This window comes from Eublepharis macularius, chromosome 12 (assembly GCF_028583425.1).
Source record: "Eublepharis macularius isolate TG4126 chromosome 12, MPM_Emac_v1.0, whole genome shotgun sequence".
NCBI classification, from domain to species: domain Eukaryota; kingdom Metazoa; phylum Chordata; class Lepidosauria; order Squamata; family Eublepharidae; genus Eublepharis; species Eublepharis macularius.
The window spans coordinates 70,937,870-70,965,715 of NC_072801.1; the positions used below are offsets into that span (position 1 = coordinate 70,937,870).

Here is a 27,846-nt window from a genome sequence, read left to right on the forward strand (position 1 = left end):
AAGGGTCACTGTGTGAGAGGGGGGCGGTATTTGGGAACTGTCTGCATTTTGCAGGGGGCTGGACTAGATGACCCTACAGGTCCCTTCTAACCCTGTGATTCTATGATTCTAAGTGTCTTAGCACTGCCAGGTTCAAGTACCAACCACCCAATTCCCCCTCCCCCTTTGCATGTAAAAACTAATCATCTGCTCGAACTTGAAGACACAATTGGGGCTCCTTTGCGGCAGGCTCTTTGTCAGCAATTAAGAACCCAACTGTTGCCAAGGTTCCAGAGTCCAAGGCAAAATGCGAGGTGTCTTACTGCTGGAGGCAGCCCTGGCGAATGGCCAGGAATGCGGAGAACGATCTGCTGCCAACAGACGATTCCGATGCTGGATCCCTGGCTGAAGGATCCGGAGGAGCCTGCAACGCTCGATCTTCCAAGGCACAGAAAGCGAGACAAAGCCTGTTGCGTCTTATTGTAACTTTTTAATTCACATTTCTGCCTCGCTCAACTCAGAGGCTAGAGAAGAATATAAGAGCACCCGTTAGAAGAGCAAGGAGGTGAATTACCAAAAGTGAAGGGAAGTAGTAGGTGCGAAATGGGGATTATCTCTGAAGACCAGCTGCCACTTCACCTTAGTGTTAAAGGATCTTGGCTGATCAGTTTCCTAATGTGAACCTCCATCTTTCTCTTTTCCACCGTTGCAAAAACAGATGCGCTACACTAAAAATGTGGCTGAGGTCTTCCTCCCGTGTAGCAGGTATTCTACTTTTCCAAGTGGGCTCCCCTCAATCCATTAAAAGGCAGGTACAACTAATTCTCATGTTGCAGCCACCACATTCCCATAGTCTCCCTTAAATGAAAAGGGCAGATAAATTTAAACAAACAGAGCCTACACAACTGACCCAGTAGAGGATGGCTCTAAAGAACCTACGTGACAGAGGGCTGCAGATGCCCAGGACGGGGGGACACGTGAGGCATGACCGCACATGCAGAACAAAAGCGGTCAGCAAAGGGGGTTTAAAAAACCCAACTTCTTCCCAACTTCTCCCAGGCAACTGGCCATTGCGTACAACAGCCAAGCCCATTGCTAAAAGCCAAGGTGGACCTCAGCTTCTCAGAAGAGATACCACCAATCTTTCCCAGACAATCAAAGGCATTCATTTACCTCCCAGGTATTCAGCAGCTTTTGCCCGGCAGAAAGGGAACTTCTGAGGCCTCCAGCAAATTGCGGAGAAGGAAAGCAAAGGGAGATACTAATATACCCAGATCTGGAAGAGAAAGAGGCTGTGGCAAAGAACCAAAATTTGGGTTACATGGCAGGAGAGTCAGGTTATCAGAGCTGAAGGCCTCCCCCCACCTCCGGCCCATCTTCTATCATGCTACTAAAGCTGAATATCCACTTGCCCTCCCGCCAAAGCACTCCAGCCCATCGGGACAAGGGGAAGCCAGGAATCATGGTCAGGTTAGTCGCCATCAGGTGAGCGTTTTTAATGTCTCTTGACTTCTCTGCAGGGTTAGACTATCGGTTGCCATGTCCAGCCGCTCCAGCCGAGAGGTAAGGGGGACACAAGGCCTTACGCCAGTTAGGATTTCGATTTGGCAACAGCCAAGCCAATGAGGCCGGCCAGCCCGGCCACACCCAACGCCATGCCGCCAACAATCGCCATGCCGACCAGGCCATCTGTAGAAAGAACAAAGGCAGCTTCCTAAGTGCCAGTTAAGGACTGCGAGGTGAGTTAAAGAGTCTTTTTTACTCTAACGGTGCAAAGAGGGGCTGGAAACACCGGGCCACCAGATTGCCATGGTGACCAAAAAGATCACTGAAATCATCCAACAATTGTCCCTTGCTCTCGGAAGGAGAGCATGCTTTAGGACCAACTACCATCCCCTTATCAACAAAACAATTCCCCGGCTCTTCTAAAAAATACTGGAGATATTTTAACTAAGGATTTGGTCTTGCTTGGAAACGATGGGAGGGGTAACACAATGCCTTCTAACCACCCCCCCCCCCCACAGAGTCTCTCTCATTCAGTCCTCCCACTAACCTTTCTGCATGGCCTTGTTGATGAGTTTCTCCAGCTCCAAGGCCTGAGTGTTGGTCGGCTCCGTCTTCAGCAGCCCCCTGATGTACTTCAGAGCTTTCTCATACTCCTGCCACAGAGAAGAGTGGGAATAAGCATTTGTGTTTCAGCTCCTTGTGTAGTTTTAGGGCACCTTTTATGGAAAGTGCATGAAACTGGGGGATTGCTGGCAGAAAGAAAGAAAGAAAGAAGGAAAGAAAGAAAGAAAGAAAGAAAGAAAGAAAGAGAGAGAGAGAGAGAGAGAGAGAGGGGGGGGTGCAGAGAGGCAGGAAATGGGATATGACGAACATTTGTAGAGTCAAAAATGGAGAAGATCCCCCCTCCCCCCAAACACACCATGTGTCACTCAAAGTCCACCAGTGGCAGATTCAGGACGGACACAGAAATGCTTTGTGCAGGTTTCCTTGGCTGTGCAAGGGAGTTAAGTTCATGAGAAAAATGGATCTACCAATGGCATGATGGATAAATAGAACCTCTGCATTTCAAGAAAATATACCTCCATGCACCAGATGTTGGGGTTGTTACCACCACACTCTGAGAGCTTCACGGTCACACCGGCCAATTTACTGCCAGGGACCAAATGCTGGCCTAGGTGACCTTAGCAGCTCTTTGCTGAGGAAACAAGGGGCATTTCATTGAGATTATTTTCGCTATGTCTTTATTATTATTTATTTACTTCATTTATACTCCACCTTTCCCTCAAATGGGGACACCAAGCACCTGGCATTGTCTTCCTCTCCTCTATCTCATGCTCACAGCAACACTGTGAGGTCAGGTAAGGAGCAAATATGCAGCTAAGCAAGCTTTAACGGCAGAGTGGGGATTCGAACCTGGGTCTTCTGGATCCTAGGTCAATGTTCTAACCATTACACTACACTGGCTTTCTGGCTGTGCATGAGGCTCGTGTTCTCCCTTCTAGCCCAAGACTAGGAGAGAGAATATGCGATACAGCTCTATCATTGTGGTCATGGAGCATTGTGGGTGGTTATCTGCAGACAATCAAATCCCTACACAACAAAACTGCTTTTTCCTTCATAACGGACAGTAACTTGGCCAAAGTCACACCGGAAGCTTTGAGCTTGACCCAAGACAGCCAGACATGACCGCTATCTATTCTGCCACAATGAATTCAAGCATGGCACATAGGGGGTCACCATCCCTAGCACCACCACCCACTCAGCGCTGCTGCGCTCCGCACTGCCCCTCCCTTGCGAGCCAGAATGATCCAAGTTCTTATCTACCCTAACGCCACACCTGACAATTGAAGAGTTATGATGTGCTGGTCTCGCAGTCCATAAAGAGCGCTGATAACGGGCTAAGCCAAGACAGTTGTGTCCGGGCGCCACCCAAGTTTATGGAGTTGGGATTAACTGCAGAGATAAGGAGGGCTGAACTAATCGGGGGTGGGGGAGGACGTGGGAGGGAGAGACTTTCACCTCTGCCTTGCCAGAGGAGCTGACCTCTTTTCACTTGGTTGAGCATTTGTGTGTAGGGGGAGAGAATGTGGTTAGATCACACGCACCGAAAGAACAGAGACACGTACCTGATTTCTCCCTGCGCTATCGCTGCAACAGAGCATATCTGCTGCTTGACGAAACCTAGAACTTGCCATTCTACTCTTGAATCTTCATGGGGAAAGAGACAAGGCCAGGCACCCTCAGTTGCGAGCCAATCTTGCCAGGGCAGGATGATTGATTTTTTTATATATGTGTTATTTAAAGTGGATTCTAACGTGTCTATGGCTGTTTGCCACTTTGAAGGCCCTATTTGGGAGGAAAGGCAGAGCTCCAATGTTTTAAATAAATAAATTTCCCACAACAGAAGAGGTGAAGCTGACGTTCACCAATTCCTCGTGTCTTGCTGCTGGACACTGCATCTCCCCCAGTGTTTTTCTTGGAGGGGGGGGGCTCCCCTGACAGCCGGATGTAGGACAGAATGGGGGTGCAGAGTGCTGCAGCGGAACAGGACAGGTGGGAGCATTCCACTTCTCTCTCAAAGCCCCGTTCTTGCTATTTCAGATCCAAGCCAAATGCCATTGCTATACTGAAGCCATCAGGGATCCAGCACACTTGGGAAATTCTTTGCTTTACAGTCACAAAGAGGCCAAGCAAAAAACTAAGTGGGCAATTTACGGAAATTATCTCCATAGGGGGCGATATAAGGGAAGGGATCAGCCACTTGGGAGTCCTGGGTCAAATCAGAGCCACGGGGGTGAGGGGACATTACAGTAGCAAGAGAGGAACGCTGAAGCATTTGCCAAAGGTCAACAAGAAAGGCAAGGAGAAGGTAAAGATGGCTCTGATCCCTCCCTTCCTACGCATGCCATCCTCTTAGTGATGGCCCACTGGCCAAGCTAGCTGCCAATCAAGAGCCAAAGTGGGAAACGGTCGGACCTCAGCAAACTCACCTTCAGCCGGTAATTGGCTACTGCGAGGTAGAAGACATAGTCACGCTGCTCTTCCTTGTTTCCCTTTGGCAACAAATCTAAGGGTGAAGAGAAGTGGATATTAATACCTAGCAGCTACCTTCAAAGAAAAAGAAAAACAGTATTGCGGTGTATGGATTTCTGCACTACCTGCTTCTGACTACTCACGAGCCACCCGCCCACAAAAGCAAACAAATTCACATGTGAAGAGCAGCCCCTCAAGGACACTTGACAATCGGACGAGGAGCGGCCTCGGACTTCTGGGACTTTGGCGAGACAAAGAGGACCAGATCTGGGAAGCACAACAGTTGCTCCTGGCTGAAGAAAGACAGCCGTGGAACCGATGGTGGAAAGCAGTGGCAGATGTATCCATACCTAAGCCGGTCAGAGGCTTCCCAGATGCAGCCACTACCACGTCCACAGGCTCACACCTGAACTGGCTTCCCCATGTCTCCTTGGAGCCATCCTGTACTCTAGCTTTAGGCAGGGAACCATGCTGGTCTGCAGGAGAACGGCAGGACTTGAGTCCAGTGTCACCTGGGAGGCCAACAAAATTGTCAAGCTATAAGCTTTTGAGAGTCAAAGCTCTCTTCTTCAGATCTGAAGGAGCTTTGCCTCTTGAAAGCTTATACCTTGAAAATCTTGGTCTCTAAGGTACCACTGGACTCATATCCTGCTGTCCTTTAGGTGTCCAGTACTTGCCACCTGCTAGGGATTCAGCTCGCCCGCCACTATTAGAAGGATTATCCTCGGAAGAGTGATGGTCGAACCCTGGGCTGGGTCCACTGCTCCTCTTCCCATGATTGCGCCTTTCTGGCTCCAGCTCTTTGCTCTCTGCTGTGTCCGCAGGGAACAGGGGGGAGTAGCTGGGCCTCTAGTCCACTCCTGCAGACTTCCACAAGGAGTCGCTCTCCAGTGCCTCGCTCGGGCAGGAGGTCTTTCTCAAGTCCTGCTTCCTTAACTGGGAACACCAAGGACTGAACAAGGCACCTGCACATCAAACAAGGACTCCTACCACTGAACTATGACCCTGTCCCAGAGGTAAGGCTGGAGCAGGGAGAGGCTGTGCCTCACTGAGTGTCAGAAAAGAGAATGGGTTCTGTTCCTGAGGTGGTGTTTTGTCAGCTGCTTTGCTATGGGGTGGAATGAGCAGGAACCGGGTGGCGACTTGGCCCAGCAGCTGCCCCGGTCTCAGCTTACCTTCCAGGAGCACGATGCCCTTCTTGATGTCTTCGTTGTATTTGCTGCGCACAAGGCACCAGGCGTACTCAAACTTGGTCCCTTTGGAGATGGTGCCAGTGTTTGCCTCCGCATTGTACTTCTTCTCAAATCTCTGCAGGACATGCAAAGGGAAGGGATTGGGGGTTATAGCAAGTCCCGAGAGAAGGGCCCCCAGTGCACTGCTCTCGAAAGAGGAAGGGGCACTCCTCAACTTGCCAAAGTGATTTGAGAGTGCTTTGAAACCCCGTGCCCATGTGATCAACCCACCACTATCCTGAATGCAGTTTGCCGCAGGGGGAAGACTGCAGGTGGGTCAGGGCCAAGCAGCAACAGTGTTAGGGTGGGGCAGAGCGTTGCTGCCCGCCACAAGCAAGTCACCTTGTCTCCTCCGGCCCTGTGTAAGTGGAATATCCTATGATGAACCTCAACTACCTCTCTGGTGTATCAGAATCGTGCAAGTTGAATGTAAGAGCAGCCCTGCTGGATCAAATGTAAAGACTGCATGGTTCAGAAGCTTTTTCCGCACCGGCAAGCCTCCTACGCTGCGCGCCACCCTCACCAATTATTAAAAATTAAACTGCATCTGAACTTGGAGATCGTATTTAGTTAAAAGGCCTGTCCTTCAAGAGTTTGCCTAACCCTCCACCACGAAGCCTGCTGTATTGGCTGTCACCCTCTCCTGCAGCAGTGAATGTCATAAGCTAATAGCTGCGCAGAACAGTATTTTGTCATCTGTTCTCCTGAGATAACGAATTGAGCTGGGGATAGGGAAAAGTCCCTGGCTTTATGGCTACTATATAGTTTAAAAAGCCGGCGGACCCTCAGCAGAGAAGATCCTTCAAATGCAATCCAGCTCTTTGCCCTTCCCACTGTAGCAGAGAAGAGTCCTGTTTAGAGACTTTCTAACTCTGGATTCATCCCATAAGGTTCTTGTGAGGATAAAACAAGGTCAGCAGGGGTGGGAAGTATACCCAGTGCCCAGGCACTAGCTGCCCCACAATGAGCACAGCCAAAAACACTCTTACTTTTTCTCAACAACTAAAAAGCAGAATTTTGTACATTCTCCCTATTGCACAACTAACACAAAAGCCTTCTCTTGTTTGCTCGAGCCTGGAGTTTAATTAAATTTCTTTGCTCTAGACATCAACTCCCTGGTGAAGAGCACAGCATTCCCATAGGAGGAATGGCTCCAACAGGAACCGCTACCCAGCTTGCCAACCGGATCTCTTACGAAGCGTTACACAAGAACCACGAGAATTTATTTTATTAAAAAAACGTGCACCAGCCACCTCTGTGACTGCATTCAGGCTGCTGGAAACCAAACACTAATCTTTTTGTCTCCCACCAACAGAAATATCTGAATAGGGGACACAAATTGCTCCCAAAGGCAATTAGACCCTCCAGGGTTTGGTAGAACCCTGGAGGGTCAAAGGGATTCTCAGCTCGGTACCTACGCAAACCACCTATCCTGACATTGGAAGAAATACGCTAATTGCACCCTGTTTAATAATGGACTCTAAAGCGAACTTAGAGACATTGAAGGGGAGGGAGAGTTTCCCAGACAACAGTGAGAGTCAAGTTAACCTTTAGCAAACGGGGTGAACTCTCTTCAATGCTCCAAGGATGGCCGAGGCAAGCCAAAGATCTGTCCAAGTGGGTGTGACTGCTCACAAGCCAGCTCGAAAACCCACGCTTACCAAAAACAGCAAGTCAAGGAGGAAACGTCATCTGCCATAAAGCAGCCCTTTCATTTCAGTTTTAAGGAAACAGAAATCTGTTTGAACAACAGGATGGTTGCAACACACCTTTCTCAAGTGCCTGGAAACACCAGCAGGAAGCCAAGAAGAGTCCCTCAGGCTGGCCTTCTGCGGGGCCCAGATTCTCTATCACAGGGACCGGCCACTAGCAGCACCAGGGGCTGAATCAGTCCTCCCCAAGAGGGATGTGTGCGCTGTGGGAGCAGCACGTTGCACAGGAACTTGTCTGCTGTTATATTCGGGCAGAGGCCTGGCCCCGTAAACAGTGAAATCTTAAGCAGTTACTCCAGTTTAAGACCACTGGAATCAGTCTGCTTAGGACTTCAGTGTGAGACTTGCTGATCAGAATTCCAACAGCTGACTCTTAAGTACATCAGCCTCACATTTAAATTTAAATTCTTGTCCAAGGCAAACATGTAAAATTTGCAAATGTTTTAAAAGCCATGGAAACCCACCCCTCTCCTCTTGGAGTAATGATCATTTCGCAGGAAATCAGAATATATGTAGCGCTTGCTTTCTCATCAAACCTAAACGTACTGCTCTAACATAAAATGTAGCTTTCCTAACTGATCACACACACATTTAGGAAATTTCAACGATAAACTCTTGACTTGTCTACAGGCAGAGACGTGACTATACCTCAAACTAAAGAGAGAGGCTGTGAAGTGCTGCACCTTATGCTATCTAAACACGTACATCTAAGTTTTAAAGGTCACCAGAGGAAGACAAGCAGCAGTCCACAAAAGAAAGAGACCCTGTATATTCAACTGATGACAGCGCCCGATTTGACGAAGAAATGTCACGGATCTGTGTACTGAAATCAGCCTTCTCTAACATTGTACATTGTTTTGCATACAAGTCTTCACATGACAGGTTTCGGTCGAGGAAAACCATTGCACTCACTCCAAAAAGAGAATATTCCAGATATTGTCAGTGCTCCTCAAAATTTTCCAATGAGAAAAATCTGGGGGGGGGGGGGAGTGTTCTTTTTTCCCTACGATTTCCCCCCCTCCTCCCCACCAAGGCCTTCACAACTGCAAGGAAGAATACAAACATGCATGTTCAATGCTAAATGACAACAGCATGGAACAATGGCTTGGGTGTACGAACAGCTACTGCACGTCGAAAACAATGAGTGGACTTTGCCTATCGTCCCATTGGACCGGAATGAGTTTACTATGAAGGCACTCTGCTTGGTCATTTAACAGTCATGCAAGTGGTCGATGTCTCTGTATAAATCAATGTACAACAGTCCGTTCTGGACTAACTATTCACTAGCCTGATCAATTAACAGGTCCCGATAGACAGGTATTGCTTTCTTTAGCCAGAAAGATCCTAATTTCTTCCCAGAACAGCCCCCTCAAAGCCATTAGGAAAGGAAGAAAACTACATTGTACCATGAAAATCTTGCTGTAGGAGACAGAAAGTGTCAAATTTAGGGCCTAAGGAAACAACAAAACGTTGCCAAGGAAGGAAACTGATACTTGTGGAGCAGATTTGTGCTAAACTTTCTGAGGCTTGGATCTTTCCTCCTGCGACAGGAATGTGTTCTCACAGGAGAGGAGGGGGATATTCGCCAGTCCCCCACTGTCACTTTACCTCCTCCAGTTCAACTCCCATAATGTCCCTGGGAGTCCCCAGGGGCAGAATTTCAGGTGGAGTGGTAGAGGTGGTGGGATCTGCCATTCTTGCAGCACCAGCTTCACCAGCAATACTCAGGATCCAAGCCTGTTTTTCCATCAGGGGTTGCCTGTTTTAGTCAGGAATGTTTCAAAACCTACCGGCATGTCTTTAATGGCTAGATATCGGCTTTTCATTTTATTCATTTCTCCCCAACGGGGACCCAAGGTGACTTACATAATTCTCTTCCATTTTATCCCCACAACCACCCTGCGAGGTAGGTTAGGCTGAGAGTGTCTGACCAGCCCAAGCAAGCTTCCAGGGTTCAGTGGAGATTCAAATTTGGGTCTCTCAGTCTCTCTATACGAGATGCCTCAGCGCGTGCTCATCAAATGTAGGGAGAGGCAATGTGAGCTGGGAAGCATAGTTTTAAAAGACAGAGCCGGCAGAGATCATTCCTCAGAGGGTCTGTTAGTTTCATCTTCACCTCCGGAAGACTCTATCAATTTCACCTCTCCAGTCTAAAACTGTGTGGGATTGCAATCAGAGGGCAGCAAGGAATGGAAATGGGATGGAGCTGCCTTCCAAAGCTGGGCTTGGACCTGGAGAGATTATAATGGGCTGAAGTGTGAAGGGGCTGGCATTTCACAGCCCCTTCACACAACTCCAGTGTATAGCAAAGCCTCTGCCCTGCCACCAGCTCTGTCTTTTAGAACTACGCTTCCTGGTTAACATTGCATCTCCCGACACGTGTTCTTCGCACATCAGATGTCTTGTGTAGAGAGATTCTCAAATCCTAGTCTGACACTCTAACCATGCTGGCTCTTTCTAATGGAAGTGTATGTATATGTTAGAGGTTAACGGAAATGAAACCTAAATTTGGCACCCAATTTCATGCCAGCATTGCAATTATAAAGGCCAGCTCCACTGACTGATAAATACAGTGTCCACCCACCTCTTAGATTGGACAGAGTAAGTGCAGACAATGCACGGTGTTCAAGCAAAGCTAAGGCTTAGTATCAAGTCACTACCCTGGGTGGAACCCTGACCTGGATAGCCCAGGTGAGCCTGATCTCATCAGATCTCAGAAGCTAAACAGGGTTGGCCTTGATTAGTACTTGGATGGGAAACCTCCAATGAAGACCAGGGTTGCAGAGGCAGGCAATAGCAAACCAGCTCTGTTAGTCTCTGGCCATGAAAACCCTGCCAAGAGTCACCATAGATCAGCTATGACTTGAGGGAACTCTCCACCACCACACTGGGTCTTCAGCCTTCTTCTGATGATTCATTTTTCTGGTTATCTAAGTCTACAGTCCCAAGCACAGGTAGCAAACCCCATTAACTGGCTAGTCAAACGTCCCCAGCCATGAGTACCACGATTAGAGAGTTTTTAACTTTTTAAATTCTTTATAGGGAAATTATTTATCAAGGACAAGTTTGAGGCTGCTTGCCCCCTAACTTCACAGGAATTATGGGCAGATCTGGTAGCACAATAAACACACACACACACACACACAAAATCAGGTGGGTTTTTTGGTTGCAGAAAAAGTACTTTAAAATACTCAATTGAAAACTTTCTCAATGGTCAAATGCTCAACCCTCAACTTTATGTTCAGCAGGAAAGAAGCCCAAGACAGACAGGTATTCTCGGCTATCAGAGCACAAATGTTCCCACCAATCCTTCGGTGCCCCCTAGTGGGCATTGCTTTCTAAGTCATTTACAAGCCTTCAGGGGATGGCTTCCAATGGCATGCAGCAGCTGGCTTCCTTAAGGAGCAAAAGATGCTAGGAGAAACATTACTACATGGAAGTACTACACTGCAAGAAAGAGTTATGAGAAGAGGTGAGGAAAGAGGAGTCCTCCAGTCTCTGTTACAGAAACACGCCCAGCACCTGCCACTTCAGGTTCCATGAAGAAAATCCATTGAATGCAGCTTACTAACTATTCAGTATTCCCTTTGCCGACACTAAGCCCAGCCGCAATACATCTCAACTTAATCAATATTAGTAAGCTTATTACCTGAAAGTATTTTTGAGCCTCCTTTAAAACACTAAAAACTTCCATTTTGCCTCCTGAATACTGCTTTTAATTGAAGCTTTATTTTAAAATGGCAGCCCTTTTATGGGGGCACTCACAACCCCCTCTCAAAATTTTTAAAGGGCTTGCGAGCTCTACAAGACTGAAACACATACATGCTCCGGGCACAGCGTAATAAGGCATAGGCACCCCACATAATAAATAAATACATAACAACTGCACTTATATACTGCTCTTCTAGACAGATTACTGCTCCACCCAGAGCCGTAAACAAAGTCAGTGCTATTATTGTCTCTACAATACAGCTGGGGCTGAGAGGAGTGACTTAACCAAAGCCACCTGCTGAGCTCCTAGCAATAGTGAGATTCAAATCAACAGAGTGCTAATTCACAGCCCAACCACTTAATCATTAAGTTACAGCAATAACATTTCTGAGAATTCTTCAAAATCTGCCTGTGTGTGGCAGATAGGCAGGGTTTTCTCCACAGACCACATGGACAGAATTTTCTGAAGAGAGGAAATGTAACATCTACCAAGTGGAGACAAGAGTCTCTTTCGCAGGAGTCACTATGAGGTGTCTCTTACACCACAGCCAACTCATAGAAGGTGGTAGGGAAAGGAAAGTACAAGGAGGAGAGGGTGGTAGCTGAGCTCCTCCAGAAGATCATGTTGAAGGGATATATCATCTTCTCATATTCCTATAAATGAATCTCCAGGACAAAGAAAAATAAAAGGCTGTTGCTTGGTTTTCAAAGAGAGAGAAAGAGAAAAAGAGGACTCTCTAGGAGAAATACACAGAAGTATATTAGGATAGACAGGAGTCTCTTCAACAAGAACTGCCACGGTGTATGGTACAAGAGATTGGTAACATGCAAAGTAATTTGATTAGTGGCTCCCGTGAGCCCAGAGCACACGCCCAGCTCAAGAACGGCCTCTGCTGCACATGTCTATGATTCACTGCTCTGGATGGCCTCTTTCCAGCCAAGTCTCTGCATCACAGTCTTTGAAGAGGCAGCTGACAGTCGCATCCACCCTGAGTCTGCTATTGCGGGGAGGGCGGAATATAAATCAAATTAAATAAAAAAAAAATCTCTGTATGTCAACATTAGACTTCCTAACTTCCAGTTTGACATTTTAAAAAAAGTCTAGGCACACTGCACCAATTAAACTCTGAAAAATACTACTGTATAAAGGAAATAAGGCCAATCTTCTGTCAAGTCTGCTTTGAGTTCCATATTTGGGACTAAAGCAGGATATTATTATTATGATATTTGATTTATATACCGCCCTTCAGGACAACTTAATGCCCACTCAAAGCAGTTTACAAAGTATGTCATTATTATCCCCACAACAACAATCACCCTGTGAGGTAGTGGGGTGGAGAGAACTCCAGAAAGCCATGACTAGCCCAAGGTCACCCAGCTGGCTTCAAGTGGAGGAGTGCGGAATCAAACCCAATTCTCCAGATTTGAGTCCCATGCTGTTAACCACTACACCAAACTGGCTTAAAATATAAGTATTTTAAGTCCAAAATCCCCCCAGAAAAACACTTTTAAGAAGCTGCAGCAATGAGGGGAAAGGTAGAGAATCACATGGGAGGGGGCAAAGCATTATGAGTTGAGTGGGATTTCTTGCTCTGAGAACACAGTCCTGACATGAAGGGATGTCAGGATTGTGGGGAGGGAGAAACAGAAATTTGAAATAAATGAATAAAAAGGGGCTGTAGAGGCTAAACATAAGATGTTGTTGCACAGCTTGAAGAGCCTCCCAGGCCTATAAGACAGCATACAATTCTAAAGGAAGAGTTCCTATGCTGCACTGGGACCAAAGTCCATTAATACAGCATCCTGTTTCCAATAAGCCACTAACAGTGAAATCTTAAACAGACTTACTGCAGTCCAAGCCCATGAATTTCAACTGGCTTAGACTGGAATAACTCTTCTTAGGATTGCACGTAATGAAAGATGCAAAGTAAACCCAACCCTTTGCCAGATCAGGCACATGCAGTAGAATAAGATGCTTCAAGCACAGGAGAAATTAACTTGTGATTTATTTTCCCATTTAAAACTACTCGCTGAAAAACAAGATGGGTAACTGTGTTAGTCTGCCTGTAGCAGTAGAAAAGAGCAAGAGTCCAGAAGCACCTATTAGACTAACAAAATTTGAGGTTTTCATGAGTCACAGCTCACTTCATCAGATACCATCTGAAGCTCATACCCAACCAGGATTTTTGTTAGTCTTACAGTACTATTGGATTCTCGTTCTTTTCTACTGGCTCTGAAAAACAAGAAAATTATGAAGCTGAAAAGCGGCAGAAAACACTTTGGCTTTTCTTGTTTTGCTTTGAATGCAGACCAGAAGGGCCACCCTTCCTTCCTTCCTTCCCCCTTAGTTTCCAGCCACATACGTCTGTGAAAGAGGGTTGCCAACTCCAGGCTGGGAAATTCCTGAAAATTTGGGGGTGGAGACTGGGAAGGGGAGTGACCTCAGTGGGGTATAATGCTATGTAGTCCACCCTCCGAAGCTGCCATTTTCTCCATGGGAACTGATCTCTGGCCTGGAGATCAGTTCCAATTCCGGGAGATGCTCCGGACCCACCTGGAGGTTGGCAACTTCCCTGGAAGATAGACTGCCCTTAGCCGTGGAATTTGGCTAGCCCAGCGCACAACTACCGACCAAAGAGCCCCAGGCGAGCCTCCCACTCACCTGCAGATCTTCCAACGCCACCACCTCGCTCAGAACCGACTCCATCACTCCCGACCGCGGAAGCGGAACCGGAAATGGGCTTGATCCGGGACGAGGAAGCTGTCCTCTCTGGTATAGCGCCTGCCTCTATGGTTCCTCGGCGCTCCGCTTCGCCTTCCTCCGTTCCACCACGCCTACTCCTCTTACGTCACGCATGCTGCTCCGCCCCCTCTTCCTCCGCATCCATTGAGGGCGACCTCCTTTCCTTCCCCTCAGGCCACAAAGGAGCCGACCTCTGAAGGAAACCGCCTTCCCCCTGCTGCCATGGCAACGCAGAGCGCGAAACCATCGAGCGCTCAGCCTGGGAACTTCCGGTCAGAAGGAAAAGCCGTGCTGCTGCCTCTCTAGAACGCACCATCTCTATGGTAAAACTATGGCAGGCCAAATCGGAGAGGGATAATTTCAGACCGGAAATTGCGTACGTGTTGCGACGTTGTAGACGGTTTTTATACAAAGGTTGTCATCCTATGTAAGTCAATGGGGATGGGTAGAGAGCGATAGAGCTTTAGCTACTTCTTTTCAAAGATGGACTATTCGGGCAGTGAAGTGTAATGGTTAGAGTGGGTTCCCTCTCCCCCCCGCACTCTGCCCTAAACCTCTTTGGGTATCCTTGAACCAGGCACTCACTCTCACACAACAACCGACCTCGCAGGGTTGTTGTGAGAATAAAAAGCTGGAGAGGAGAAACTTGGACCTCATTGAGCATTTTGGAGCAAGGGTAGAGTTAAAATGTAATAAATACATAAATGTACTTGGGTTGCCAACTGCAATTTTGGAAATTCCTGGAGATTTGGGGGATGGAGCCTAGAGAGGGTGGGGCTGGGAAAGGAGAGAGGGCACAGCTGGCTTTAATGCTATGGAGTCCATCCTCCAAAGCAGTCATTTTCTCCAGGGGAAATAATCTCCGTAGCCTGGAGATCAGGTGTAATTCCAGGAGATCTCCAGCCACCACCTGGAGGATGGCAATCTTTTTCCTATCCCAGAGGAGAAGGGTGCAGCCTAAGAGACACTCAGCCAAACCAGTGCACTTTAAGCCATGGGTTTTGTCACTGCTTAAATATAATCTCACATTTTTCCTACCCAAAATTGGCTCCCAAAAATGAGCCTCAAGAATCAAAATGCTTGATACTTCCTGCTTTGTTCAGATTTCTTCAGTCCTGGTCCTATCACATTGCTTATTAGATGTCTCATCCAATTGATTGTATTGACTTCAATTGTGCGATCCGCCTTGAGTCTCAATGAGAAAGGCAAGGCTATAAATGTAAATAAATACAATAAAAACAAAGTTCAAAATCAATGACAGTTCAAACAGAACAAGACCTTTGGGGAGGAGATTTTCAGCTGCAGCTAGATCCAGCTATAGTGGAGGCTTTGAGGCAACTTGTTATCGTTTGTGTGAATGTACCACAACATCCGCACAAATTCTCTCTGGTGGCTCCCACTTTATGGACTGGTCGGCCCAAGACTATTAAGAAGATCCCCCCACACTTCTATCTATTTGCAAAATTTTCAAAAAGGAATTTTTCTGGAGGGTCTTGTAGAGGGAGCAGAGGAATGGGGTAACAGATTGGCTCACGAGGTGATTTTTATTACAGATAAACTTTCTGTACTTTGTCTTGTTACCTTTAAACAGGTATATTTGCTTGCATTGTTTTTTTTCATTCTTCAGTTCCAGCCCAACTGCATTATTTTGCTTTACTAAGAATCTTTGCTGTTAGATTCAAATATTGTTATCATATTTTGCTATCTGTTTGCTGATTGAATACTTTTTATCATACGTATAATCCACCTGGAGTCCCAATGAGAAAGGCAGACTGTAAATGAAAATAAAAATAATAATCAATGAACCCAGCTTTATTATTCTTTTTGCTGTACATAATACAGCGCTTCACTGCGTCATTTTCCAGTCCTGCAAAGCTGCTATATCATATGAGTGCATTGCTCTCTGTTTTGGGGGGTTCTGTTTATTTTATTTATTTGATTAAATTAAATTCTATTTACAGTACTGTTCTTACTGCATCATTTTTAGTGGTAATCCGCCTTAAGTTTCAGCTAGAAAAATGGACTACAGATGAAGTACATAAATAAAAATAAGCTACTTTAGGGCACAAAGAGCCAAGTTGATTCTCTCTGTTGTTATGCCTGACAATTCCGCTTTTTCCGATACATAAGGAGATGTATGCATGGGGTAGTTTTCTGTGTGTTTCTGGTAGGTCTCCCTCCATCCTGAAAAAATCTCAAAAGTTCAAGACAAAAATAACCCCTCCACCTTTTAGGCTTTCCAGATCAGTGCATGAGGGGGTTAACAGGGGATCCCCTACAGATTTCCTTCACTGCTTGAGGTGCAATTTTCTGATACAAGCAAACAGCCTTCTAATTGGTGCAGGAAAGTGCAAGTGTTTCACTTCATGTTGGAACCTGTCCCCAATTTCGTGCAGTTATCTGCAATTTTCTCAGCAGTAATTGGAGTAAAAATAATCTAAGGACTCCCCTGTCACACGTATTTAACAGAGCATGGCGATGGGCCTGCAAATACTAGTGATGTGTTGCTTATTTGGTTAATGAGGCAAAATGAGCATTAGGACAGGAACTAGGAACTGGTACAACAACGTGTGCATCAGCTGGCATGGATATGTCAGCAGTGACAATGAGGCTTGGGGCTTGCAAAGTTTGTGGCCCAAAGTTGGTTCTCAGGACTTCAACACACATCCAATAAGGATGTTGATTTTCTTTCCTGGCAGAGATCCTATTCTATTGCTGTTGAACAAGAGACTGAAGTCCAACAGGTGAATCTTTCTCCACTACCTCTCTTGGAAAAAGTGGCACGTATATAATTTTTGTCATGCAGCAGTTAAATGCATAGTCTCTGCCCCTAAAAAACATGGCTCCCTCATGGGAATACAAATCCATGTAGATTTTGAATATATTTGGCAGAAATTGGACCTCAACCGTTTCTTGCTTATGTTATACTTATGGAATCAATTATGTTCTGTATCATTTTTCTCCCCAGTTGTTTTGTAAGAAGGAAACTATGTTATTTCTGAACTGGCCCCAGGGTTTGGCGACATACTGTTGACGTGTTTTTAAGTTTTCCTTCTTGAGCTACCATGAGCTCTAGAAACACCTCCCCCCCCCCACACACACCCAATTCAAATAAAAAATGCTGAATTTGAAATCACACACCCAGTTTCACTAGTATGTGAGAATCATACATATGTACAGAACACATAGAAAGTCATCTTCAGTTTGCCCCCATTACTGCTTCCCATTGGTTATAGAATTGGACGAGAATAAAATGGAAGCCAAAATGATGTACACCACTTTGGGACCCACTTTGAGTATAAATGAAGCTAAATAAATAAATAAATAGTAATGTGTGAAGCTAAATAAATAAATCTCAGTGAACGTTTGGCCTGAGGGGACCAATCCAGATGTGCAACTCATGCGCAATGTGACATTTCTTTCTCAGCCGCACTGTGCCCTTTTGCTGCATTCCCCAGCCAGCCTTGTGAAATAATTCATTGGTTTCCTAAAACCATTGTTGTTAATCCCAACCAAAAGCACTGTGCAGGGTGCAAGCTTTCGAGTTCCTTTGTGTTATATCAGTTGATCTTAATAAAAAGTATTAACGTGTCTTTTGCTACCTATATTCTTTGTAAGTGTTATGTAACCTATCAGGTAACAAAGTTTCAGAGGGAACGCTCTGTGATTGCAGAAGCCAGAAGCTGCTGACCAGATTCCCTGTCGAGCTCTCCCTAGAGACCTTTTCAGATTGCGCATTTTGTAGCACGTGCCTCTCCCTTCTCCCCTCTGCCTCCCACAGTTTCCCCTTTGGCAGAAATACTCCAGAGACACTTAAGAACTGACGACAGCTTATTGCACTCCCTGCGCCTCTCCCAGACCATTGAAAAGGACCCTTTTGGATCTTGCTGCTTTTGGCTTGTTCCTTAGCAGGCTTTGTTGAGGGAGCTCCTTAGCGTGCTCTCTGTGGTCCTCCAGTTTCTCTAGTGTTATATAAGACATCACCTTTTCCATTTTCCCCACCGTCATCGAAGACGTGGAAGATCTCCTACATTTTCAGCGTGCCTTGCAGTCTCGGCACCTATTGGTCTGAATCCAGATTTCTATGATAACCCCTCAGGAATGAGATCCTCCAGGCCAAGGATACAGCAGAAGGTGCTTCAAGATCCTTCCTTGGTTATGGTCGTCTATTGTCAGAGAATAGCCGAAGCGTTCTCTCACAGATTTATGACCCCCCTGGTCCTCGGACTCCCGTTTTTCATCCCAGTGCTTGGCATCGGTGGGCATAAATGCCACTTGCTCACCTTTGGGATGGAGGCTTTTGAGAGAGAAGGAGACATCCTCATTGGGGGGATATTCCCACTGCATTCCCACCAGTCAAGTGACGTGGTAAGCATTGCCTTCACCGAGCGCCCCAATCCCACGTCGTGTCACAGGTCAGTTCAGCGCCAGCGGATTCTTCCTAACAATTCATCTTCTGAAATTGCCAAAGACAGCTTTGTCCGTGTCGGCCAGAACTCAAAGTAAGCCCAGCATCCCCAGGTGTTTGGGCTACTACAGTTTCAGGGTTGAGGGTGTGTTCACACATGCATATATCACTTAGGCTTAGTGGCAGAGAAGGTGCATTGTAAACAAGAGGGACCAAGTTCAGTCCCTAGTATCTTCCACAGAAAGTTGTGGGAAAGACCTTTCCATCTTCATATTGTTGGGAGTCTGGAGTCTGCTTAAAAGGAATAGGTGTGTCCTATGTACTTGGTCTGTCCTGACCTGGAAAGCCCAGACAAGCTTCATCTTGTCAGATCTCAGAAGCTAAGCAGGGTCAGCCTTGGCTAGTAATTGGATGGGAGACCTCCAATGAAGACCAGGGTTGCAGAGGCAGGCAATGGCAAACCACCTCTGTTAGCCTCCTGCCACGAAAACCTTGCCGGAGGTTACCATAAGTCGGCTATGACTTGGCACTCGCTGCTACCACCATGTACTTTGTCTAAAGTGTATGCCTCAGGGGAACCTGAGTCTACAGCAAAAGAGTGATATTGTAGGAAATGACTTTGTCCAAGTTCCTATCAGGGCTTGGAAGAGGTGACATCCTCCCCCAGTTGTTGTGTTTTTGTGTGCAAATCTAGATTTTAGGCAGATTTTAGGATGGATTTCCATCCATAGAATATTAACTTCTGCCTCCCTCTTTTTGCTTCAGCCTGAAATCCACCCCCTCCCTAGTTCTCCTGGGGGACAGAGAATCCCTAGGAACAGCATTTCAGGGGAGATTTGGGTTGCAGTAGAAGGGAGCAGATGAGAAGGTTGCATTCAGTAGACAAATTCTTGCATCTGCTGGAACACTTGCTTGGAGTCAAGCCAGAGAAAAAGAGGCAGAAAGGCACTGCTGTGAGTTTTCTGCAGCATGTTGGGGTTAGGAATTTTTCTTTACCTCTGATGTGGGGTAGTGGATCTGCCTCTGCACATATTTTTAAATGCCTGTAAATCAAGTAAGTCACCGGTGCTCTGTCCTCCAAAGGAAACCAACCTCCAGGCTCCCCCTACACAGAGCAGTGCAAAGCACAGAATAGTACAAATGTGTGAAAAGTTCGGTATATGAGTTGATTTTCCCTGGGCTGGCCCATTTGCACGTGTGTGTGATCTCTTGATGTTGTAATTATGTTTGTGTGAGCTGCATCTTCCCGTTTCCAGAGGTATAACTAGGTTAGATCCTGGCAGCAAAAAGCCCTGTGGGTGAATCTACTTTTGTGGATTACAGTCCACTTCATGAAATGCCTCAGCATATAATTTTCTATATCCCCGTATATATGTGTACATACACCCAGATATAATGGGGAAGGAGTGAAAATGGGTGAACTTTTAAACAGTGGGGCCAAAATGGCTACCAAATGCAAGAGTTACATTCTGGCTTTATTTATTTTAGATATTTATACCATGCTTTTCTCCCTAGTGGGGAGCAACAGCAGTGTACAACCTCATTTCCCCTGCCTACATTCTCCCAACAACAACCCTGTAAGGTAGGTTAAGCTGTGAGAGAGTGACTGGCCCAAGGTCATCCAGCAAGCCTCCATAGCAGAGCGGGAAATCAAACCCGGGCCTTCCAGATTCTAGTCCAAAACTTTACCCCCTGTGCCACATTGGCATTTCTACACCACACTCAAAAGCAGGAAGGTGCAGCGACGATACTAGATAAGCCTACAGTGGATTGGATCCAGCCAGAAAGCATCTTTCCATCTCCTGTGTAGAACCCAAATCCTCTGTTCCCCCCTTTCTCTATAGCTTGTCCCTTTGGTTTTACAAACTCATCCAAACCATGGTCTATGCCGTTGAAGAACTTAACCAGGATCCCACCATTTTGCCCAACGTCACACTCGGCTTCCAGATCTTCGATTCGTGCCAGACGGTCTCCCGCGCCCTCTTGGGCACCATGCGGTTCCTCACAGGACAGCAAAAAGCCATTCCCAACTTTCGTTGCCAGCGGCACCCGCTGCTAGCTGGTATTATAGCGGAGTCTGGCATCGTGGAGTCCAGAACTATAGCTAGGTTGCTGGATCTCAACAGATACCCTCAGGTGAGAACCGTGCTTGTTCTTTGGAACAGGGAAAAAAGGAAGAGGGGAGACATCTGTGAAGGGTCTGTCAGAATTGTCAACAGCCTCTATGGGATCCTAGCTCCCTTTGCACCGTTTGAGCCCAAAAGAGGAAGGAGATGTTGTGTTAAGTTTTTTTGTGATTGATAAAGATCCTTGATGTCCTGCCGTCTCAATACTCTCAAACTGTAATTCCAGTATGATCCTACTATGTTGTCTAATGTCAGCCCTAGAATTGCTTCTGCTCTGTTGCAGCATTTCTTCAACTCTGTATTGGATTCGTGCTAATGCTATGCCTTTGTAAACTTGTATTCATTTACCCTGTGGCACGCTTCATGGGATTGCCCTTGACATTGATTGTACTCATCTTACACTATGTAATCTGCCTTGAGTCTCAGTGAGAAAGGCAGACTATAAATGACATAAATAAATAAATAAAAGATGACTTCTATTCTTTAAGACAATTCATTTAAAATGATAAAATAACACACAACAGATGATCACTAAACTGTAAAGCAGCAGCGAACAGATCTGAAAGCAATAGTAAATTTACAGGAAAAAAATTCGTGAAGAAGTCGACATTTCAGCAAGTGAAGGTTTTCACTCCAGATAAGCAGAGGCTGCCAAAATGCCCTACCGTATCTGTATGTAACAGATTTGGGGGCCCTCTGGTTGCTGTTTGTCTGACTTACAACCCATTGTGGGTATCTGTAGCTATGACTGTGCTGTGAGGGCCAGCCTACATGATGAGAATAGCTCCTCCCTGACCCAAGCTTCACTCTGCTCCAATACCCCCACCCCCACCTTGGGGGACTGCATTTGGCCTCTAGCAAACTGTTGTAATTGCCTAGAAGGGCCATGAGAGGGAGATGTGGTTACATGAATTGGTCTCAGATTTCTAGAGCAACACAGCAGAAAAGAATCTTGCAGCATCCAGGCAAACATATTTACTGTGACAAATATGGTTTACACAAAAACATTGCACTGTGCCTCTTTTATTCCATAGACTTTTGGAAACCACGTTTGCATTCCCACCCTCCTCTATCCCACATCTGTCTGCCAACTGAGAATGTAGTGGGTTGGATCCAGCCAGCTCTTTCACTCTGTCTCACCCAATTCTCCCTCCTTAGTACAGCCCTCATTCCACATGGCAGGCAGGTCCCATAAGCCTGCACAGCCTGTTTGGGTGGTCCAAGAAGACTCCTCCTCCCTTTGTTACCAGTGAAATGCTGGTTGAATCCCATCCAGCCTCTAGGACTTGCTCAATAAGCAACAGCATTCTTATTCTTAATTCGAATTATCCAAAACACAATCAACAATAAGCGGAGGTCATATGTTATTATTGATTGGCCTTGCTAAGCTGATACAAGTTTCCACTGGAGACATCATCATCATCATCATCATCAACAACAACAACAACGACAACAACAGTAATTTCCCACTGAGACTCAAAACAGATTACACAGTGCAAGTGAATACAATATAATCAACAGCTAGGACATTCACTGAGCAAAGTACAATATGCTCTACAGATGGTCAATGAACAGATACAATAGGGTATGGTAGCAGAAAATTTGAAAACAAGCATAAAACCAAAAGACAGAGACGAAAGCTTTCTGAAACAAAGTGTAACAGTTCATGTACTGAAGGAGGCAGGGTTTGCTCACCCAGGCATCAACAAAAAAAGTTACAAATTTGTACCAGTGGTCTTACCTAATTTGTATGAGCAGCCTTTTCCTGGACTAATGAGGAGAGGTCCAGATCTCACTTGCTCTTACAGAAGGGAGAACTGGCCATCCAGGCTCCACCCCCAAATCTCCAGGAATTTCCATAGCCAGAGTTGGCAACCCTAATTTGTAGAGCTACTCGGTGTAACTGATGGATGTTTTCTCCCCATGTTCCTAGATCAGCTACTTTCCCACTGGCCCAGTGACAAGTGACGGATCCCAATTCCTGTCTTTTTTCCGCACTGTGCCCAGCAACAAATTCCAGGCCCTCGGCCTAGCTCGGCTGGTGCTTCATTTCTCTTGGACGTGGATTGGTCTGCTTGGTGAAAACTCAGAGTATGGGAAACAAGGCGTTGAGGTTGTGCGAGAACAGATTGTCAAGAGCAGTGCTTGTGTTGCTTTTTTGCACATGCTCCCCCTATCACCTAACACAGAGAACACCCTGACAGTCGTCCAAACCATCGCAGAATCCCAGGCCCGTGTTATTGTCGCTTTCTGTGGCATTGAGGTGTTAACTGTACTGGATCAGTTGTATGAACATGGAGTAGAAGGGAGGGTGTGGTTGTACTCTGAATCCATGAGCCACATTATCATCTTCAGCAATCGGAAGGCCCTTCAGATGCTCGATGGCTCATTAGCCGTCGTGTCCCACAAAGAAAAAGTTCCAGGTCTGAAGGACTTCATACTCCGGCTCCATCCCTCTAGTTCTCCAGAAGATGTCTTTATCCAAGAGTTCTGGAGTAACGTCTTTAATTGCCAGTGGAACACAAGTTCTGGTGAGGGGACAGATAGCACCCACCGCTGCACAGGGCAGGAGAGCTTAGAGAATGGTATGAACTCCTTTCTCAGCATGCCCGGCTTTGGCTTGGCCTTCAGCGTCCACAATGCAGTCTACGCCATTGCCCACGCCTTGCATTCCATGGCACAAAAAGAGTTCAGAGGACCAAAGAAGATTGGGAACAAGAACCGAGTGGAAACTCATGGGTTCAAGCCTTGGAAGGTGATGCCTGGCAGAAGATGTGTGCTAGAGTTGGTTCAGAGATGACATGACAGAGGTTTATAAAAACATGAGTGGGGTAAGAGGGAGAGAGAAAGAGAGAGAGAATTTGTGACTCTTTCCCCCATAATACTAGAAATCAGGGGCACCCGATGAAGGGGATCCGCGATAGACTCAGGATGGACAAAAGAACATACTTCACTCGATGAGTATTCAAATTGTGGTATTCACTGCTCGTGCAGGTAGCGATGGCCTTGAGCCTGGATGGCTTTAAAACTGGATACAGCAGATTCATGGAGGAAAGGTCCATCAAGGGCTATTAGCCATGATGATTGACAGGAACCTCAACGTTCAGAGAGGAACCCTCAGAATACCAGGAGCCCAAATCAGGGAGAAGCTTGTTGGCTTTCAAGGGCCATGTGTGAAATAGGATGCTGGAGTAGATGAACCATTAGATGAACCATTGGTCTGATCCAGCAAGCGATAGATATTCTTACGTTAAGAGATCAACAAGAATCGGTGATTATGTCGGCCAATAGGTCAGCCTATGTCATACCTAGCATTAGGGCAAGGAGAAGAGTATTATTTCATTATTTAATTTACTCCTTCAAATGTACATATAGGCAAATATAATACCTTCCCTTCTTCCTCTACCCAGCTGCTCCAATATTTGAGGAAGGTCAGTTTCAAGAACAAGGCGGGCGAGGAAGTGTCTTTTGATGAACACGGTGACCTTCCTGCCGTTTTAGACATCTTCAATACACGCTTCCTCCCTGAAGGGAACTTCAGAATTGCGCCGGTTGGAAGAATTGCATTCAGCCCCTCCCGAAACAAGGAGCTGGAGATTAATGAGAGCGCCATCTTGTGGGCTGGAGGGGGCACAAAGGTGAGGAAGACTTCCTTTTCCTTAACAGCCGGTTACATGCTAGGACCAAAATCTTCAGTTGTGTGTTGTAGTAATAGAGATGTTTAATGAAGATACATTGCCTTGACAGCTTTTGGTTACACACCCATGCTATAAAACAGTCCCCTTGGCTGTTGTACCTCTTGGCAGCAACCAAGGAAAGGACGGTGTGGGGGGGGCGTCAGTCAAGAAGTGATGGTAGGATATCCGAAAGATTCCTCTTAATGGGGACTAGGGTTGCCAGCTCCAGGTTGGAAAATTCCTGGAGATTTGGGGAGGGGAGCCTGGAGAGGGTGGGGTTTGGGAAGAAGAGGGACCTCAGCAGAGTCTACCTTATAAAATGGCCATTTTCTCCAGGGAAACTGGTCTCCACGGCCTGCCGATCCATTGTAATTCCGGGAGATGTCTAGACACCTCCTGGAGATGGGCAAGCCTAAAACGAGGGGCAAAGGAACAGCTTCTGTCCCAGCATCTGAGCAGGGCTGTGTTTCATTCAGTTACCTGAGGGCTGTTTGTCCAAGTGGGGAGTGAAGGAAGCAGGCGGAGGCGCTGAGAAGAACCGTCACAAGGTTGGCATCCATCACATTTGGGCTTATTGCACAGAAGCCTACATATCTAAACTGGTTTAAGACTCAGTCTCTTGGTACAGGGGACTAGAGTTGCCAATGTCCAGGTGGGGCCTGGGGATCTCCCAGAATTCCAACTGCTCTCCAGACACCAGAGATCAGTTCCCCTGGAGAAAAATGGCTGCTTTGGAAGGTGGACCCTATGGCTTTATACCCTGATGAGGTCCCTCCTCTTCCAAATTCCACCCTCCCCAGGTTCCACCCGCCCCAGTTCCCCCCCCCCCAAAAGTCTCCAGGAATTTCTCAGCCTGGAGTTGGCAACGCTCCAGGGAACAGATTTCTTGAGGAAGCCAAAGGAAATCAGTATCAGACAATTCTCAGCACCTGTGCCGAACTTCACTCCCCAGTTCTTTGTGGACAGCCACAACAATTACCATTGGTATAGGCAGGTAAAGGTAGACCCTGTGCAAGCACTGAGTCATTACTGACCCATGGGGGAACGTCGCATCATGACATTTGCTTGGCAGACTTTTCTTACGGGGTGGTTTGCCATTGCCTTCCCCAGTCATCTACATTTTACCCCAAGGAAACTGGGTACTCATTTTACCGACCTCAGAAGGATGGAAGGCTGAGTCAACCTTGAGCTGGCTACCTGAACCCAGCTTCTGCCAGGATCGAACTCAGGTTGTGAGCAGAGCTTGGGCTGCAGTACTGCTGCTTGCTACTCTGCACCACAGGGGTATAAAAGGAAGCAAAATAGCAAAGAGTCCAGTAGCACCTTAAAGACTAACCAACTTTACTGTAGCATAAGTTTACTTTACTGCTACCATAAAGTTGGTTAGTCTTTAAGGTGCTACTGGACTCTTTGCTATTTTGCTACTACAGACTAATTCGGCTAACTCCTCTGGATCAATAAAAGGAAACTAACTGTTCTGCATACGTGTTACTGTAATGATATGGCATGCTTTCCCATTCCTATATTTTAATCTACATTTTAAAAAGTAATCATGGAATTTCAACAAGCAATATGAGTAATTAGATAATTTTTCTCCCGTGCCTAGGCCCCTGTGTCTGTGTGTACACCAAATTGTCCCAGGGGCTATCACAGAGCCCACCTCTCACATAGGGCAACATGCTGCTTTGACTGCATACCGTGTGCTGATGGGGAAATGGCAAACCAGACTGGTGAGTGACTCTGGGCATGTCTACTCTACAAACCTCTACTGATTTTACACCAGTAGTCTTGGCTTCCCCCAGGGAATCCTGGGAAATGTAGTTCGGTGATAGTGTCAGGCCCTACTACCTTCACAGAACTACAGTCCCAGATTTCCTTTCAAAGGAATATCTTTTACCCCAGTTTAAGTCTCTAAAGGAAATTTTCTGAATTCCTTAAAAAACATCAATTGCTTTTTCCTCTGCTGCCAAGTAAGCATGACACTCCACACCTATTCAAAGTATGCTTTCAGCGTTAAGCCATAACATTACAATTCGGTTCCACACATGGTTGCCAACTCTGGGTTGGGAAATGCCTGGAGATTTGGGCATAGATTTTGAGAAGGGCAGGGTTTGCAGTGGAGAGCTACCTCAGCAGGGTATAATACCATAGAGTTCACCCTCCAAAGTTGCCTCCAGGGGAACCATCTCGAATCAGTTGGAGATCAGATAAAATTCCAGATCTCCAGACCCCCACCGGATGTTGTCAACTATAGTTCCACAGCTCCCCACCCCCCACGAGCAGCTCAAATTAAACCCAGGTTCTTCTGAGAGTGATGCTTTGGGGCATATGCTCTGCACATGTTCAGAGGCACTCTCATTTAATCATTTGAAACAGATTGCAGAGCAGAGATCAGCTTAGGTTGTCAATGGAATGGACAAGGAAAAATAAACAGGAGCCTAGTGTCAACTTGTAGACCAACAAGATTTATTCTAGCTGGAATAAACTACATTTTTTCCCTGCCATTGACTAACATGGCTACCCACCTGGAATTAGCATAAGAGAACCACAGGAAGTTAATCAGTCTGGTAGTTACGAGGTTGTTCACTGTACCTGCCTTTCCTTCTAGACTCATCCATCTGCATCAGGTGCCCAGAAGACCAGTGGCCAAATGAAGGGCAAACACGGTGCCTACCCAAAAGGGAACTATTCCTCTCTTTCCATGAGCCCCTGGGAGCCAGCCTGGCTGGCACCTCTGTCTGCGGCTCTTTTCTGCCTGTCTTAATTCTTGCCCTCTTCGTTGCACACCGGGACACTCCACTGGTTCGGGCAAACAGCCGGGAACTCAGCTACCTGCTGCTGTCAGGGCTGACCGTCAGTTTCCTCAGCTGCCTATTGTTTCTGGGCCGACCCACACGCAGCACCTGCCTACTGCGTCCAGTGGTCTTCGGGCTGAACTTTTCTCTCTGTCTCTCCTGCCTCCTGGCCAAGACTCTGTTAGTGGTGACGGCGTTCAAGGCCACCAACCCCGGCAGCCACATGAAGCAGTGGCTCAACTCCCGTGTGCCCCGTGCTGTGGTCCTTTGGGGCTGCCTCCCTCAGTTCCTCCTGTGCTCGGTGTGGTTAGCAGTCTCCCCGCCCTCCCCTGAGAAAGACACATACTCCATTCCCCAGGCTGTAACACTTCTGTGTGACAAAGGCTCACAAGCCGCCTTCTGGGCCATGCTGGCATACCTGGCCTTGTTGGCAGGGTTCAGCTTGGCTGGTGCTTTCTTGGCGCGGAACCTCCCTGATGCCTTCAACGAGGCTTGGCTCATCTGTTTCAGTTTGTTGGGGTGCCTCGGCGTCTGGTTGGCATTTATTCCTGTTTACCTCACGGCCAAAGGATGGTATGAGTCAGCCACAGCAGCCTTTGCCATCCTAGGCTCCAGTGCGGCCTTGCTTAGTGGAATGTTCTTTCCCAAGTGTTATATTCTTTTGTTGCACCCAGAATTGAACACCAAGGGCTACTTCATGAGAAAAGGAAAGGGCTCTGCCATTTAACCCTCACTGCGGCAAAAATTGATGTGTGGGACAGATAAAAGAATTTTCCAGCTTTGAGTTTTTCTCCTGATATTCCTCACATTTACTAAAAAGTTACCTGTGAGTAGCTGACAATGACAATTGGGGGGGGGAATATGTGCTCTGTGTGTGTTATGTGACATCAAGTCGCCTCCAACCTATGGTGACCCTATGAATGA

The 27,846-nt window shown here is 46.7% G+C and overlaps 2 protein-coding genes across 2 annotated transcripts; one reads left to right on the top strand and one right to left on the bottom strand.

The window, feature by feature from the left end:
- Positions 1–454: 454 nt before the first annotated feature.
- On the bottom strand, positions 455–13,920 carry FIS1 (fission, mitochondrial 1). The gene is made up of 5 exons (XM_054995356.1): positions 13,836–13,920; positions 5,694–5,826; positions 4,476–4,552; positions 2,033–2,138; positions 455–1,668 (listed from the first exon to the last, which is right to left on the bottom strand). Exons 1-5 carry the CDS (start codon positions 13,878–13,880, stop codon positions 1,571–1,573), a joined length of 459 nt encoding a protein of 152 aa, XP_054851331.1. The 5' UTR covers positions 13,881–13,920; the 3' UTR covers positions 455–1,570.
- Positions 13,910–27,649, top strand: LOC129339771 (extracellular calcium-sensing receptor-like). The gene is made up of 7 exons (XM_054994354.1): positions 13,910–13,946; positions 18,163–18,418; positions 20,169–20,460; positions 22,384–23,205; positions 23,861–24,088; positions 25,734–25,857; positions 26,736–27,649. Exons 1-7 carry the CDS (start codon positions 13,910–13,912, stop codon positions 27,647–27,649), a joined length of 2,673 nt encoding a protein of 890 aa, XP_054850329.1.
- The last annotated feature ends 197 nt before the right edge of the window (positions 27,650–27,846 follow it).